The sequence below is a fragment of the Aphelocoma coerulescens genome, chromosome 2, assembly GCF_041296385.1.
Source record: "Aphelocoma coerulescens isolate FSJ_1873_10779 chromosome 2, UR_Acoe_1.0, whole genome shotgun sequence".
NCBI lineage: Eukaryota > Metazoa > Chordata > Aves > Passeriformes > Corvidae > Aphelocoma > Aphelocoma coerulescens.
In genome coordinates, this window is record NC_091015.1 from 75032056 (window position 1) to 75050568 (window position 18513).

The 18513-nt window shown below is 46.7% G+C and overlaps 1 protein-coding gene across 16 annotated transcripts in view; it reads right to left on the reverse strand.

The window, feature by feature from the left end:
* Window positions 1–55: 55 nt before the first annotated feature.
* Window positions 56–18513, reverse strand: part of ATXN1 (ataxin 1) — a 343223-nt gene continuing 324765 nt past the window's right edge. For all 16 annotated transcript variants that reach the window (XM_069008042.1, XM_069008041.1, XM_069008043.1 and 13 more), the window contains 2 exons: window positions 16124–18164; window positions 56–8723 (listed from right to left, as the gene is read on the reverse strand). In XM_069008042.1, coding sequence (XP_068864143.1) covers window positions 8193–8723; window positions 16124–18004 — 2412 coding nt within the window. In that variant the 5' untranslated portion in view covers window positions 18005–18164 and the 3' untranslated portion in view covers window positions 56–8192. The remainder of the gene's footprint in view (window positions 8724–16123; window positions 18165–18513) is intronic.

Genomic DNA, 18513 nt, shown 5'->3' on the forward strand with positions numbered 1-18513 from the left:
AAGTTATGTCCCTAGGAAAGCTCTCTCCCCTTCAGTCATAAAAGACAAAACACACTTTTGCAATTGGCACTGTTATTTTATTAGTACGAGTATACTGAAACAATAAACTTGTACTGGTATACAGACAATTTCTTTAAAACAATTTTGTTCAAATTTTGAATCAAACATTGTTTTATTATAATAATGAAATAATTTCTACCTAGAAAACCTGCAAGCACCATCAAAGAAAGGGACCATAAAATTCAATAAACAGACGCGAGTGTATCCTACAAATAGACACACCACCATTAGAAAATAGAATATGAATTCTTCCATTTTTTTTAATATTTGTTTTAAAAAAGCTAGTGCAAGTACAATATTTTACACTGGAATTACAGAGAGTATGCACGCATATGGAAAAAAGTTCTCCTGTCACAATAAAAGCTCTTAACTATGTCTGTATGCACTTAAAATCTTCTCCTCTTTTCAATAAGGTGCAAAACGTTATTCCCTCCCTATTTCTCCTTTGTACTGGCCATGTCAGCTCAATTTCTCCCCAACACAAAGCTGCGATATCCCTTTTACTGGGCCTACACTAGGAACTACACTGGAAGTGTGATTTGCAATAACCCTCATTAGTAATACCAGACAAAAAAAAAAAAAATTACTTTAAAAACTACTGATGTCGAATGGTTGGACCTGACCCCGGCTCGGCCAAGCGCCGCTGCCAGCTGCTGCCGGGAGCGGTGACATAGCTAGTACAAAATGGTTTTCAGTAGCTCACCCAAACTGAAAAAGGTTGGGAAATTCCCCCTCCCCCACTTTTGTAACACTGCGAAAAGAACAGTGTTCAACAAGTTAATATATTATTCAAAAAAAAAAAAAAAAAGGAGCAAATACATACATTAGTGAGTTTCAACATTAGCTGACTGTCGTGAAGAGTTGCATCTATGCCTTACCAGATTAGTAACTTCGCGAAGCGCCCGGCCTGACAGCCGGGCCAAACACACAGACCGAGCCACCCGCAGCCACCCCTGGCCCGTTGTTGCCCTCGGCTGCCCAGATCCAAACCCGATGGCCTGGAACAAGAATTCTGCAGAGCTTGTTCAATGGGAGAGTACCTGGGTCCTGGACTTCTAAAGCAAATGCTAGGGTGGGATCCCCTCACCAGCGGGTGTGAAGGGGCAGAGCTGCACTGCCTGCAGAGCCAGTGGTCCCACCCTGGCTCCACCCTGGCCAAGGATCTGGGCCCTGAAATTTCTGCCCATCACCAATCCCATAGTACAGCAAGGACAGCTTCAACAAGTGACTCTGCTCGCTGCAAACAACACTTCCAATGCACACCTGCTGCGTGGTCGAGGGAAAGGGCACAGGAGCTTTAACTGCTCAAAATAGAAACTAACAAAAAAGAAACAACCTTGGATGAAGCCTCCATAAAATCCTCAGTGGAAGACTTGAGTCCTTTCAACAAGAAAGTTGAGTTTCTTGTTGAGTCCTAACAACAAGAAAAAAACCTACAGAAACCTTAGAGACAGTTATTGTATAAATACTACCTGTTGGCTGAATGCACTTCACCGTAACACAACTGGGGCTGGTTTCTGAGTGCCCGGGGGTCACTAGCACAGGGCAAGCATTCCTGTCCCGTGTGCCTGCGAGAGCCGAAGCTTGGGTCACCTCCGGGGAGGGGGATGGGAGCAGCCTGAAACTTTGCCTTCTCCATCCTGCCACCAGCTCCCAGCTGCCCAGCTCAATCTTTGGACAGGAAAAGGATCCTCTCTTCAGGAACTGCTTCAGGATCCTCTCCTTTTGGCTTCTGAAAAACATCAGTCTTGCCATTGGTCAAGACCATCACTGGAAACATGCTCTGTGTGACCAGCTGCTCCTGGCACTCTGGCAGCAGGTGGTGGGGGAGAGGGGCAGTGACAGGGGCTGGAAGGCCAGGTCGCCTCGGGTACCATTCTGCTGCTAGTGCTGGGCAAGGATACCTTGTTACAAGCACTTCTCGCTCAGGGTTATACTCTTTGGATTTTATCTGGAACAGGAAGTGCTGAAAAAACGTGGGAACAGCATCCCCAGAGAGAGAAAAGAATGGGACCAAAAGGCCTCAGGTGGAAACTATGCACGTTGTGCTCAGCTGGCAGCAGCTCTCAACCCGAGGGCTGCCAGCACCAGCAGAGTCCCCACACTCGGGCCAGCCGGGCCATGCCTGCCCAGGGCACGGCCAAGGCCTCCCTCAAAACTGGCCTTGACCTCTGGGCTGCCAGGGGCTCCCTTAGCGCAGGTGGAAGAGACTTAAAACCAAAATACAACTGGAGAGTGAGACTAGTTCTGCACAGTAGCCACCCTTCGAAGTGCCCGGTAGATGCACTCAAGAATTGCTGCTCCAAGGTGTATTTTCAGCACAGGAATAAACAGTGTGACTCCATTCCCCAGAAATGGGACCCATGTAATACGAACAGAAAATTAAGCACAGTTGTTCTTTAAGAGCCTTTTAAGTAGTAATTCTTCCTGGCCAGAGCCAATACAAATCAGATCATCTAGACATGACATATTCTATATACAAAAAACATGTAACTTTCAACCTTTCTCTGCTTTTGTATTTAAAAACTTTTTTTTTTTACAAACAAGGTATGAAACTCACTGTTCAAACAGAGCCATCTCTTTTTCAAACACTGAATGAATCATTCCAACATTCATTTTTCTTTTGTGCAATTTTTTAAAACATTACCTGTACTCCTCAATGTGAGTGCTTCAAAAAAAGTTTCTATTTTTAATAAGCTTCTCAAATTAGGTTTACATCAAAAAATATTCCCACAAGGTATAGTGCTACAAGAAAAGATCCTATCAGTAAAGGTAACACATCTGAAGCGAGGTCGTCTATGTAAAAGAAATTGAACTCTGGAGTAGAGGTGTGCAACGCGTTTGGAATTTCCCTATGGGCACAAAGCAAGGCTGTCCTCAGGACAGGGAATCAAGTGGACATGTAGGCATACACGTAAAAAAAAAATGCACACATAACTTCTTTGTGTGCAAACAGACACTTCTGCCTGGGGGTGTGTGTGCACATATGCATATCTGCATCAACAAATTCTCATTTTGCTATATATTACAGGATTTGGGGGAGTGGGAGGGTTGGAAAAACCAGAGAAAAGGAAATTACTGCCTCCACTCCCGTGGTACGTTCATTCCCCTTGCTTTTCACATCAGCACTGGCCAGAGCTCACAGTGGACTCTGCTGCTACCTGTGATGATGGGGAGGGAAGAAATGGAAACGGTATGACTGCATGTCCCATTCTGCCATTTGTCAAATTTCTGGGACAGCAAAAGTGTTTCAATGGGCCACATCCCCTCCACCTGCCCAAGGCTTTTGCCCTGGTGAACCTCGACATTTTTCCAGGTGCCTGATTAAAATCAGGATCTGGCCCTGATTGAACTACACTTCAATTTCACAAAGATTTATACATGCGCTTTACAGCAAGCCCCTGAGCAGCCCTGGGTGGCCAGCCCAGACCTCCCATGGGCACATGTATAAGTGTTTGCAGAACTGGGTCCCAGGACATGCAGAGCATTGCGCCAAGAGCCACTCTGAAATAACACTATTAGTGTTTAAAAAGATTGAGAATTCGCTCTCCTTGACACAAGCTTTTTTTCTTTTTTAAGCAGTTGCAAGAATTAACAGAATTTCACCATTTCCTTTTTACTACTGGCAACACACTTTAAAGTAATATAAATCTCTGCAGAGAGTGTATTTTCATGATAACCAACAGCTACAGTTCATGCTGAGCCTGCTGCGTTTGTATTGCAATCTAAGTGAGATCTACAAAGTTTAAACCATGAGATGCAGGAAATCCAAACTTGTCTGTAACATTGTACATCCCTACTCCGGAGCAGTAAAAGTGCTGCTTCTGGTCACATCAGTGTACCACACATACGCCAGCCCCATCCCTGAGTAAAAGGTGTGAAAGGTTTCTAAATGTTCCTTGATTTAAGGGAAATGAGAGTAGTGATGTCACTTCCCCATGCTGAGAAAATGACGGGAACGACAGGTCGAACGAAGCGACAGTGGGATGAAGGAATTAAAGGAATGAAAAAAGGAACATGTGTCCCTCCCCTCCTCCCGAGGTCTGCATCTTCGAGGGAAAGCAAGCCTAAGGGCAAGGTACAAAATGGTAAAATAGGTCAACAGCGACTCTGATTTGGGTCTCGACCAGAGGACTCGAGGTAAGTGACATCAAACTCAAATTCCCCACGATGTGGCCCAGACAAACTGAAACAATGCCTAAGTTGAATGCTATAAGGAACAGTCACTTTATATATATAGATATATAGATAGATGATAGATTGATAGATAGATAGATAGATAGACAGACAGACAGATAGATTTTTTTTTTTTTAGAAATCCCTATAAAGAGGTTCTTGTTTTATTTTTCTTTGCCCTGACTAATTTCTTGGTGATTGTATGCATTTTGTTGTAAACTAAAGAGGCCTGCTACAAAAAGAAAGAAAGAAACAGACAAAGAAAACTACTGTTAGTTACTATTGTGAAGCGGCCGCCACGCAGAAGCAGAGGCTGAGCCTCCTCCTTCAGCTTCACCTCAGCATCCCCGTGCTTGCGAGTGGTATTGTGCCCCTGCCCCGGGGATCGATGGCACTCCTGGGTCTGGGGACGCCCAAGGGATGCTCAGTGCCAGAGGGAGAGGCAAAGCCCCGCCTTGCAAAGACTTGGCCCCGGTGGGAGCCAGCTCCTGTGCGCGTGTGTCCAGGCGGAAGGTGGCGCTTGGCCATATGGTGGCGTGCCACCCTCTGCCTGGCTGCCATGTAGACATGAATACATCTCTTTTTTTTGCTTTTTTTTCTTCCTGGATCTTTTTAAACATCAAATACAAAATAGGTTTGTGTTTCCCGGGGCAAGGGATCTTCTACCCTTAATATGGTGTGGGTTTTTTGGAGGGGGGAGGACAGGGAGGGACTTATTAACAGGGTTGGGGGAGGGGACAGGTAGAAAGAAAGAATTCCAAAGAGACAAAACCAGGGGAAATCAGAAGTGGGTATGAGATCTAGCTAACACCGCACAGGTGAGTCTAAGTTGGCACGTAAAGTATTGCACATCCTACAAAAGCCAAAGCATGGAAGGGGACAATTGTTTGGAAAGAACCAGTTATTTCAGAATTCCTCAGTCTGAAATACAAGCACAGAACTAATACATTCCTATTGCTCCAAATGTATTTTTTATTATTATTAATTTTTCTTTTTTTTTTAGTGTTAGTTGAATAGATCCAGTCAGTTTAACAGCCCCTGCTTCCTTATTAACCACAAATGTGTATGTGTATGGTTTTACTTGAGATTTCTTTTTTTTCCAAGTACACATGAAGTACAGAAATAGTGGTACGACTGTGAATTAAAATCTGTAATTCTTTCTATTCCTTTACCATCAAAGCTTAAAAAAAACCAGGAAACGAAACAAAACAATAAATTGCAAGTGCCCTGAGCAGAGTATATGGAAGATTAAGCAACTTCTCTGAGCAGAAATATTAACAAATAAGCACTAACTAAGCTGTGTGATTGTGAGAAGAAACCCACTCAGCTATTTGGTAGGCTGCCGAGAGGTTAATAAAATTCAAGGAAATTCAAAAAAAGTTTCAAGCTATTTTAAACATATTTCAACTTTTTGGTGCACCCCAGAATATGGTATAAAAACAATTAGGTCTGGTGTGAGCTAAATTTCAAGTAACAAGTAACAAGAGTCAAAGATGGGGTTTGGGGTTAACATTTCTTCTCTTAAAGAAAAGCACTGTATTTCAGGGGAGAGGGAAAACAAGACTAAATATATTTGTTCACTTTAGGTTACCATGTTTCTAATGATGGACTTTGATATCCTGTTCTCCCTGTGAGTACAGCTTCTTCAAAACTACTTGAAGGATGTGAACTCGCCAACCAAAAACGACGACACAAACACTTGCTCACGGAGGGCCCGAGCGCAATCCCACTGAAATCCCACTGGGATCTTTCAAGAGGCAGCGACAGGCTTTAGCACTCAGCCCCGACATACTTCATACTCGCACCTCCCCGAGGCTTGTGCAGGAGGCTGGGTGCACAGCACCTCAGAGGATCCGGCCCTACCTGGGGAAAGAAAAGACTGAACGCATGAATCCCCCCCTCCTACTTGGTTTGTACCAAACTCTTGAAATGTCGCCTTTCCAATAGAAAATGATGCCATTAAAATAACAAATAATAATAATAATAATAATAAAATAACAATAGGTTTGTTTTCAAAACAAACAAACACCTTTCTTACTTATAGAAATGGGTTTTTTTTGTGGAAAAATCTCTCAGCAAGTCTGAAGAAAAATTCTCAGAGGTGTCCCAGTAGGACCTGGTTCTGTGTGGCCGATACGGTAGAAAGACCAAAAATGAACTCCGAAAGGAACGTAACCCTATGAAATGGCCTAGAGCGTAGGCAGGTTAGTGAGTAATTGCTACATTTGTTTATGCTCTTTCAGACCCCCCCCACCCCACAACATTATTAGGTAAAAACTGCAGGAATACCACACAAATGATAAACTCAAGATGTGCAAATTGCAAGATTCTTTAAAGTCCATCTTTTTCAAAAACACTGGACAACGTTTTTTTTTTCCTCTTTCCTTTTTCCTTTCTCTTATTTTTTTTTTTTTTATTATGTCAGCTCGCATATGCCTTTAACTCTTTCTCAAGCATTAAAGTTTAAAAAGTGCCTCCTATTAAGTAGTCCTTTGTGGACAATGACTGTCACATACTAGTTCAATAATTCACATTCATCCCTTTGAAACCACATTAAAACTTTCAGCATCTTGCCTGTGAGAAAACTTTACACAGTTGCATGTAGTTACAGTGTTGAAGAGATTTGTTTGTTTGTTGTTGTTGCTTTCCGAGCAGATTAAAGTGATATACAGTACGTACTGAGTGTTAGACCAGGATGCTCAGCAATAAAGTGTGAACAGCATTTTAAGTGCTTAAAGACATTCTAGGTTCATCTTCAACAGCGGATTCCTGTGTCAACACACCGCAATTTGAAAGAAGTGGCACCAGTTGTCCATAACCATGAACTAAAACCAGTACTAGAGTTAAAGACAAAGATCTGCAACCTAACTGCAAACGATGGATGCCTGTGATCTCAAAGGGGCAGTCTGCGTCTACCTTGTGGAAGCAAATGTCAATGGCGTAACCCGGTCGATTTGTCTAACACTGCACAGAAACAGGAGTGAGCCTGAGCCAGGCGCATCCACAGAGCCAGAGGCCTCCTCACACACCCACGCACACCCACGCCACATGCACACACCCATCCCCCCCCCCGCCGTCAAGGAAAACCCTGCAGGGCGACCGGCACAGGAGTCCATACAGCCTCCCCGTCGCTGACTCCGGGCAATGGAACTGCACTAGCAAGCAGAAAGGAAATGTGGTGTGGCAGTTTGCTTTAGGAATAAAAATCAGTGCAGTCAGACCCCATGGGGGAAAAATATATATATACATATACACACACACAAATATATATATATATATATATATACGTATAGTAGAGCCTTGAGTACGAGTTGGCTTGTTGTTGAAAACATCAGAGACTGTCTGATTCTTTTCAGTAACACACCCAAGGGTTGTGTCCTCAGCATCCAGCTGGGGTGAGGAAACCTCATCGCCAACCCACCAGAGAGCAGCCGTCCCGCCCCGGGGATTGGCACACACCCACGCGCACACACACACACACCCACACATGCATCCCATGTTTGACACACACCTCTGCTACAGTTCCCTTCTCCTCACCTCCCCCCAAAAAAACTAGAACAGGAACCAAAACAACAAAACAAACACAAAAAAAAAAAAAAAAAAAAAAAAAAAACAAAAAACAGCAACGAAAGGAAAACAAAATCACAGCTGGACCCTGTCCTACACGAGGTGTTAGAAAACAGGAGCCATGACAACACATTCATTTCCACTAAGGGTGTGTGAAGCAGATACTGCCCCTTCGGTAGCTCTCGATAAACCTAGTCACTGACAAACACTTGTGGAAAAACATATGCACCAGTCTCCTGCATAATACCAGCTGCAACTATAACAACAAGGTTATAACATAAACCTAAAATAAGATGATAACATGTAAATACTGGGTTATTTAGTCTACAGTACAGTAATCTGGATAAAAATGACAAGGGATAGCCTAATTTCCTTTCCCCAATCAACTTTTACTTTCCTAGGTTGGATCGACCTTCAATGCAAATCTTAACCTCCTGAGGAATAAAAGAAGGCTTGGGAAGAGTCAAAGGTGGCTCCTCTTCTGATTTCTCTAGTTTTCGTGTTTCAGGGGCTGACCACCTCCTCTTCCTCGTTGCTGGGGGCTTGCTGGGTTCTGTTTTGGTGAGCAAAGGTGCTGCAGGCAATCCTATTTTGTCCGGAAACTTCAGTTCACCGTTCTCAGCTAACATCTGTGCACTTCCCTGATTAATCCCGTTTTCCTGCTCCGCATACCTGTGTCTACTTCCAGCTAGACTGTCATTCTTTGAATGCTTCAGCAAGATACTAGCTGAGTCCATGGGCTGGCCCTTTTTAATAGAGCCATTCTTCAGGTTCTTGAGCGTGAGCGATATGCAGACGTCCCCCACCGAGAGTTTGGAGCATGGCAAATCAAAGAGCTGGCTGGTTCTCTCAGGGCAGCAGGATGACCAGCCTTGTCCAAATACAAAAAAAGGGTATTCTACCAAGACTTCCACGCTGACCTGCAGAAAGAGAGGGGACAACACAGGGAGACAGAGGGAGAGAGAAGGGAGAGAATGAGATCACTCCATGAGCCCCCACACATGTGCAGTGCTTGCCACAGGAGAGAGGAATAAAGCTGGAATTGCAAAGGTGATACTCAGTTTCTGCAAAATCAGAACACTGGTCACCAGACTTCACGCCTGCCCTTGTCACCCAGCTGTTAATGCTTTCTCTGAGCTGAGCATTTCATAGCACAAAACTCAGCAGGAATCAAGCTTTACTTTTATCCAGCCACTCAGACAGGTGTAAGAGCTTCGGTGTCTGGCAACCTGTTTCCCACCATTGCCTTGTGGTACCTAGAACCTGTAATTCAAATCTGAAGACCCTTTCCAACCAGAGGATGGCTCAAGAGAAGCTCTCAGTTCTGACACACGATTTCCTAAATGATCATGGGAATGTCATCCTGATCTCTGCCCGAACAAGCATTCACTTAGCAGCGTAGAATGGTGAAGGCACTCTGATTGCCAGGGGAAGGCCATGAGCACATACAGAGCTGTAGCCATAAGAGCAGCAAGTGGGAGTTGTAGCCATAAGAGCAGCAAGTGAGCGCCAGCTTTCCCCCAGCAGTCTGTTACTAGTCCACTTTCTTCCCTTCTCACACCTGGTCTTCCACTCTGCTGCTGAGTTTACCTCCTGCACTTCCTCAGGGAGGTGGTCAACCCTCCTCCTCCTGTGGTTCTTGTACCATGTCTCCTTTTCTGTACCATGTCCCCTTTCCCCGCTGCTTCACCCCACTTTAAAGACACATCTGGTTAGGAATCCTATCTAACCATCTTACAGGGAGCCGCCATAGCTAGAACAGACCAACAACAGGTGACCTCTGCTCCGTGACTTTGCAAATGCTGGGCCTATCTCAACATGATAGAACACCTAAATACCCACTTTTCTTTGCATGTGGTAGCAGTCCAGCAGTTACTGCAGGCTCAAACACTTGATGTGGACTCATGTGACTCTCAACCCATGGAGCTGATTCCCTCCCACCCCAGCACACTACAAAGAGAGCAGGAAATTCTGACTAATGCTTCTTTAAAACTTGGCACGTGTTTTTAACTGCTGCCTGGCACACTGGAGAGGTCTACAACTGCAAGAGGCTGGCTTATGCTGAAGACAGACATCCACTGCTCTGCTCCTCTGGAGATCTTCTCAGGCATGGGGACAGGATCCCACTCTGATAGTGTAACCCTTATTTGGAAGGGGCAGAAGGGTAGGAGAGCACCTGAATACACATGCTCACCTCATTTCTGAGCTGTTCAGCAGGCATGGAGTATACCAGCTGCCTGGAGAGCCTTCCCTCTCCAGGACCATGGACTCACTTAAAACGAACATCACAGCAGGCTTGCGAGACCACCTCTCACCTTTGGGAATGAGTAATGCTGTCACACCCAGCATGGCTTTGTATCACTAAAAATGCATTTCAACACAGAAGCAGTTTGAGCTGCACACTGCACTCCAGTGTTCCAACACATTTGTTCACAATATTAAGTGTGAACCTTGGGAGGAAGTTGCATGGTCTGTCTCATAGAGGAGGCTGGACTCTATGGAAGTACTGCCTCCGGCAGCCCTGCCACTTCCCTGCTAGCACTGCTACCCGCAGAGCTGCCCTCCCTGCAAGTAGGGCCCCTGGTAGGGCCCCTCACACTCCACCAGCTCCACAGCCCTTTTGGGCAAGAAGACTTCCTCAGGAATGTCCTACAGCTCAGAGATAAATGCTCCAGAACCAGGAAACCAATGATTCCCACCGGATGTTGACAGTGCCTCTGACTAAGTGCATGCCATGCACTAGCAGCCAACTGCTGTTTATGAGACGGTTGATTCTGCTGGGAAAAACCTTACTGAGTCTATAAATACATGCTGTGTACTTCTGCAGCTAGGCCAGCGGATAACACTGCATCTATTATCCTGCCACTCCACCTGCCCAACATAGTATGCCACTGTACAAGGAATTTCAAGAGGAGCAGTTTAGAGGCGTAAGATACTACATCAATTTTTGTCATACTAAACCTTTTCCAACCCGAACTGTTTGCCAACAGTCAAACTACACACACTGCAACAGTGGAAAGGCACCTGACTCTAGCCCTGGTTTAAGCTCTGAACTATGGAGAAAGTGGGGTGAGGTAACCATGAAAGCCCCATCCCTTCATGTCGCTGGATAAAAACACTCCAGCACCAGGATTTGCAGAAATATTCGCCCAGAGCTTGGGATTCTATTCCATACATATGCATCTCAGTCTAACTGGAATCTAACTGGGAGAAATACTGAGTATCCAGCATCTTCCATGGACTGACATGGAAACTGCTGTCTGCACAAGAACTGTAGGCTTTCTCCAGGCATGGATCATCTGGTGGACACAGCTTTCTCCTTTATATTGCTTTTATTGCTTTTTCTCACCTCTTTCTTTCTGCCTGCCTGCCTGCTGCATTTTCTTTTTCCTTCTTCTTCTACTTTTCCACCCTTCTCAAAAGCTATTTGTATCTGTGGGAATCATACTTGCTTGTGTGCATCATCCTCACCGACACACAAGTTCCTCTTGATGTCAACACACTTCCACAAAACATTATGCTTTTTTTTTCTCAATGTAGCACCCAAAACACTTGCCTGAAGTGTTGATCACTGAAACAAATGCCAGAATTGGTGGTGGTGATGCCAAAGATGGTGGAATGCTGGAATCTCCACAATCTGGTCACACTGTGCATGTACCACTGTTGATTTGAAATGGGTTCCCTCATGGGTTATCAAGCCCTATTTTAGCTGGCTGCTTCTGGATTCAGCTAAAGGGGATTTGAGGCAACCATCTTCTAAAAGCAATAGTAGTTTAAGAACTTTGAAGTGTGAAAATTGAGTAAAAACACCCCCACTAAATTTTTTTCTGACCACTGCATTGAAACACAAAAAACCTTATTTTAAAACCTTCCCCCACTGCCCCCCCCCCCCCCCCCCCCACAGTATCTTGCCATAATTATTGCAGGAGAGAAGGAAATTTGGAACTTGTCTACCCACCACTAAGAGGATAAAGCAAGAAACAAACATGTTGGTTCCTCTCAAAGCATACTGAGGCCCTACTGCAGGCTACATTTATATTCCTATTTAACACTGACTAGTGAAAATACCCAAAACTCTTCAGTGCAGCCACTGAAATCTGCGACTTTCTATAACCCATTGTTTTTTTATTTCTCAGCCAAACTCAGTAGGCAGGACAGGCTTAAGACAGCTTAAGAAACCCCAGCTGGAGCTGCAACACAGATACTAGGGGCTGGCAGATCTGATGCCCAGGAAACACCCTTCCCATCATTTAGAAACACAACAACTTTAGTCTTGCGACTCATGCTGCAACCAAAATAACAAGCACTAAAGCAAAAGGTGCCTAATGAAAGTGGTTCATGTGAACCATATTTTAACAAATGTAAACATACATTTTCCAATTAAGTGTTTTTCCTCATAATACTATTAAAATGTGATGAAACTAGGAGTGGCAGGCTGGAAACAAAAGAGAAGGAAGCAGCTCTGGAAACAATGTGCAATTAAGCAGCAGAGCTCTCCACTGAAGGCCTTGCTGTGGGTGCTGAAAGACTCCTCAGGCCCAAAAAACAACTGGGTGGATTCACAGAATAGAAGCTCTCCTTCTCACAGAGAGAAGCCTCTGCAGTGCCATGCTCCCACACAACCTCCCCTGTTCCGAAACTTTGGGACTGCTGATGTTCCCCCTGCACTCCGATGCCTTCACAAGAGTGGATTTCCTTTAAGATATTTCTGGGGCTGTAGGCAGCACCTCATGCCATGGGAACCAGTCTCCACAACATGGTCTGACTGAGCACCCCCCCCAGGGCTGCATCTACCCCAATTCAGTCCACTGTTACTATAGCAAAGGCGGGCAGGGCTGGAACATCAGGGGCTGCTGCTCTCCGCAGTCACGCAATCCTGTAATTTCTCAAGAGAAGCCACCTCTTGTCCAGCAGACCACAGGCTGCCGACTTCATCACATGAGCTGTGTCATCTGCTGCACTCCCAGAACTCAGTAATGTGAGGACAGACCACAGCCACCCATCACTTGGAGACAAAAGGACTTACTGTCCCGTGACCAGGGGACACAGAGATCACGAGGGGAAGTCTGGGAGAGATCTCCATCTGCAGCAGTGAAATGAGTCAACATCTCTTTCTGTGTCTGTTATGGTGCCAAAGATAATGAAAAGGGGAGCTCAAAGAAAAAGTAACCAGTTTGTGCATGCATGGAAAGATGTAAGGGGAAAACTAAGCTAGATGATGGTCTAAAAACATATTTAGGGCTACTAACTGGATGCACTAACGGGACTTTTCCATCTCTAAGAGGTTATGATTCTGGTTTGGGTTTGGTTTTAAAAAAAGAAAAATTAGGAACTGTACGGTCATCTTTTCCATTTAATCTATACTTTAGAAATTATTACAAACTGAAATGTAGCATTTCAGAGAATTTATTCTTCATTGCCTGTGTGTTTTGACCTTAACATCACAGGAGTTGCATTATTAGCTTCTGCATTCTCCTGGCAGCAAAAGGACGGACAGGTAATAACAACAAAAGTCTTATTACAAGAATAGTATGTGGAATTGCAAAGAGATGTAGATCCACAGGTCTTCTCTTCTAGGCACCTTGAATGCACAGGAGTAGCAGCTCGACTGTGGGTTCTTGCCCAGTTGATACTTGACTTCTCAATCCAGAGCAGGGATGCTGTGAAATGGAAACCTAGCATCTCTCCAGGGGTAAACACAGTTCAGTTATTTCAGTTATGAAGGCTTTTAGGTGCATTGATTTTCCTCTAGGTTTCCATACCTGGAAGAGGGATGGCTTTTCCAGGTGACTAGAGGACTGGAAAAGGAGGGAAGTTGCCCCCTTTCTGCCTAAGTGCTCTGCTGGGGAGGACCAGCTGTGGGCTTGCAGTGACACAATACAACAGCAGCTGCCCAGTGCCTCCCTGTTTACATTACAGCAGTATATGCTCAGCTGAAAATAACCTCCTACCTCTGTCCCTCAACTGCTGAGAAAATGAGCTAATGTTTGCACAGAGCCTGAAAATACAGATTCATCAATATTATAATGACTTCCCAGAGATCCCTGGGAGGAGTAAGTAAGTGAGCCAAAGCTAATGATAACAACACTATTTTTGTATGGTGCTTACTCTTTACAACTTACACTCCCTTGGTAATACCACTCGAAAAGCTCCCTCTTTGCAGAAGCATTTATGCAACTGAAACTCAGTTGTAATGAAATACTTTGTGGAGCTGCACTACACACACAGCTCTGTGCCCCTGAACTCTGGAGTTCTATTTCAGTGCGGCAGCACCACAGTGCCAGGGCTCAGAGCAGCGCGACCAAGTACTGCTCTTTCAGTGAGAAGACTAAGCCTCTTCACACAGGCAATTTTCTACAGAGTAATGACTGCTGCACACCTGCAATTAAGGCTGAATACTTCCAGAGAGCCACGGCAGGCTGAGGGTGAGGCCACAGAGACTTCAAGCATGTAGAAATGCACTCTATCTCTCTCTCTCCCCCCACTCCAAGGTGAAGGAAAACCGGCAGTCATCCCTGCTATGCAGGGACACAGCTGATCTGGGAAGAGACCCAAGTCCTGGAATCTGCAGGAAACCTAAATTAAACCCCCGGTTCTAATCATATCTCTACGTGACTCGCCCTCCATTCTGGAAGCATCCCCGGTGGGAAACACAGCTGGGGAGTATTTCGGCTGTGATGATGTCAGCCCACTCCCGATAGGCTTCTCTGTAAGGTGACACTTTGCTGGGTGAGACCCGTGTGCCAGGCCCTGGATTTGTACAGCCTCGGACTCTCTTCCTTTCTGCCAGAGGATGGCACTCCACCCCCTGCAAAGGCACAGCTCTTCCCAGGGCTACAGGCCATTGCCTGCCTTGACAGGGCTGTGACCGAGACACAACACAAAATGCTACCTGCTCATTTGTACCTCTTCTGCTGTGCAGAGACCGGTGGCCTGGCTGTAGGCAGAGAAATGTGAGCAAGATGAAAATTGCAGAATGGATATTGCTACTTTCGAAATTCATTATTCAAGGCACCATGGCAAATTATAGTAACTGGTCCTGATCCAAGAACAGTTCCTCTAACAATGATGCCTGAGATGCAGCAAAATACAGTTAAGCAGCGGCGGAAAAAATCGAGTCTCTATACCGAAAGCACCAGAGGCCTGACTTCAATCAGCTGTGCAGATGCAGACACATACATGAACAAACCCACACAGGGAATCTGCATGTTTGACTTAAGAAGGAGGACTTGCCACATGTAGTGATTTACCGTGTATGTGCACTTGGGGAAATACAGGCCACAGGCTGCTGAGACTGTAAGAAATTTTCTGTGTGATCTGCTCCTCGGTACCATCACTGTTTGCTTTTCTCCTCCAAACCATCAGCCTGAAGTGCATTACTAACTGTGTCTGTGTCCAGTTCCTCTCATTCTCCCTCTCTCTCATTCTGCTTCTCCAGTGCTGAGGCTGCAGCATCAGTGGTGCAGATGGTAGAGTTCACACCAAACCAAAAAGATTTCCAACAGGATTATCTAAACTGAGTACCTCCAAGAAGACAAATGCTACAGAGTACATCTGAACTTTCCAGCATCAACCAACAGAATCTAAATTGCTCAGAAAATGGACAGCAACAGGATAACGCTTTAAAATCAATATGCACTCATTCTCAACCTAAAAACACCTCTGGAAAGTTACAGGTTTTCTTCCTGCTTTGCAAACAGAGAAACAAAGGTCAGAAGCACAGCCTGCCCAGACACCTAGATGGTTTCTTCTTCCAAATTTCACTTGACCACAGAGTTTACGTGAGCCATGCAGCGTTAAAACCACCTTCAAGTGAAGCCTCAGTAAAATTCTCTAGTGCATTTCAGTAACTTACGTGCATGAGAACCATTCCCAGGCACCTCCAAGTTTTCAAGCCATGGAAATTCACTGCCTTGTGACCTACCTATCTCTTTAGGGTAGGCTTTGATCTGATTCTAGCATGACCTTTCTAGTGTGAATGGTAAAAATCACCTATCAAACTGAAAAATGCAACCTTTCATACTCCTTACATCATCTTGTATTTTAATCAAAACCTACAAAAATCACGTAAGTATTCCTGTGAGTTCTCCAGCTATAAAAGAGGCTCATTTTATATGCAAGAGTCTACATTCATCACCAGTGTGATCTGATGGCTCCCCCAGCACAGTGAGGGTGATGATTTTTGGTCTACAGTTTGAATCACAGATGGATGAAGAACCAACCCCAAGTGGATCCAAAGCAAGTGAGCTGTGCTGTGGCCTGGGGGTCCAGAGCATGCACCCCAGTCCAACCCCCCCAGCCCACCATGCATTGCCATTACCTGTGCTCGATGTTCCCCCACCGCAAACTGTATGACGGCAATGCCTGGGCTATGGCTGTCTTCAATCCTCTCCACAGTGCTGGAGTCTATTTTCAGGTCGTTGCTAATTTCTGCGCTCTGTATGAAGTCTTCTGTTTTCAAGTCCTCTACTTTCTTCAGCTCCCCGTTGGCCAGCTGGATGATCGACCCCTTCATGAAGTAAGGGGGCAGCGTGGGGGGCGCAGCGGCAGGGGAGGCAATGGACTGCACCACAGGCAGGTGGATCTGCGCCTGCACCATGGTGGCCTGGTAGGCAGGTTGGGTGGTGAGGGGCTCCGCACTGAAGTTCTCGCTCTTGGGGACGGCGGTGGTGACGAACGTGTGAGGCACTGCTGCAAACTGAGGAGACGACGTGACGATCGCAGGCGTGACTCCTGACGGCTCGACGTCCGCACTGCCGACCGGTATCAGCAGGGACTGGGTGCCCGGGATCACCAGGTGCTGCGACAGGCTGCTGGGGTACCCGATGGCTTGCTGCTGGCCGCTCAGGTAGCCAATCACCGGCGGCTGGGTCCCAGTGTAGAAAGCCGTTGCCGGCAGCCCCACAGGGAGTTGCTCAGAGGCGCTGTGGGTGGTCTGAATGACAGTGTGAGGGGACAGCGTGGCCACTGCCTTCACCCCCTCGTGGCCCAGAGCCTGCTGCGGAGACAAGGCATAGGACCGGTGGGTTGGCTTTCCTAAGTGCAAACTTCCCTTGTCGTTGAGGGCTGAAGGAGAGGTCTCACGGTTGGTGGCCTGCTGCACCTCCATGTCTGCCGTGGGCGTGCTGCTGTTGGGGACCACCATGACAGAGGCTCGGACACCTGAGGAATCCCGCACGCCGTACTCGGCGGGGCTCGAGTGGACCACTACGTGCCTGGTCTCGTAATGATGGGGGGCTGGTTTATTGCCTGCTTTGACTAGACCCATGTCGGCAGAAGGCGAAATGCCGTACCTCCGGCTCTTCTCTATCTCACCGTTCAGTACCTCCTTGGCCTGCATCGCCTGCAGCCGGCTGCTCTCGGGTTTCTTGGGGGGATCCCTGGTGACAAAGTGGCCCCCCGAGTCAGTGTACTGCACCACCACTTGGGAGGAAGGGCCGAGGGTGAGGGTGTGTGGGATCACTGTCTGATGCGGGTGCAGGGGGACCGGGATGGTTGGAGGAGAGACATTTCTGACAGTGCTCTGGGAAGAGCTGGAAATGTGGACGTACTGGTTCTGCTGGGCGGGTGGAGGAGACCCAGCAGCAATCAGTCCAGGCGTCCTGACCAGGTGCGGCTCAACTTTGTGCCCCTGCTGGCTTAAGCCGCTCATGCTGGCCAGCAAAGTGGAATACGCCTCCAGCTGGGAGCGCTGGGATGGAGTGCTCGCAACGGCTGTGGCCGCCGCCACGGCACCGGTCGCAGAATTGGCTGTTGGGGAAATCAGCTGTGAGGGGATGAATCCGGTGTACGATCCACTGTACTGGGGCCCAACGAACTGGAAGGTGTGCTGCAGGTGAGTGTACTGCACGGGGGAAACGGGGGTCCCTGACTGGGAGAGGGCAGGCGAGTACACCGTGGGAAGAGTGGTAGAGGCTGGAACAGACCTGGGCGCACTCGGTGGGGAATAGTCCAGCCCTGCAGACAGTGACTTGTGCAAACCCTGCTGCAAGCCTCCATCCACTGAGGAGGTGGCCCCGGGCCGGTGCCGGCCCCCCAGGCCACCCTGGCCACTGGGTGTGCTGGGGAGCCATGCCAGGTTATCTGCACGGTGGTTTTCGTTTGGCAGGACCGGCTTCACCTCTGAAGGCAGGCTGGTGGCAGGGATTTCTCGCTTCTTAGGTGGCAGGCATTCATTGCTCCGCTCTTGGTTGGATTTCATCTTTCGCCGTCCCCCCTCCACTGTGCTTGCTTCACTGTCTGGCTGGCTCTGATTTCAGTCTGATAAATGGAAAGTCACATTTGATTTCTGCAAGGGATCCAGTGACTTCATGAGGAATCATCTCCCTGTGAGCACGATCCTCCGACAGCTCCTCTGGATTCTGCAACGAAATGGTGGGCAAGGGAGACAGGAGTCATATCGTCAGCAATGAGAAATGAAAACAAATAAGCAGACACCCCAAATCAGCAAATGGGAAAAAGACCTCTGGAAAAAAAATTTAAATGGTCAGGCATTGCCCCTCTCATGTCAAGGAGCAGTTGACAGCTGTGCTGTAAACAGCAGAAAAATCCTGGGCATGTCTTCTAATGCATCAGGAAAACATTTTAAAATTTAGGCGTATCAGAAACAATCTGGTCATAACCTGCCACATTTAGCAGCAGTCATTTGTTTCCCAAGGCCTGTTCTCCTTCCTGTATGAAAACCCTCCATGTATCTATGGCGCCCAGTTT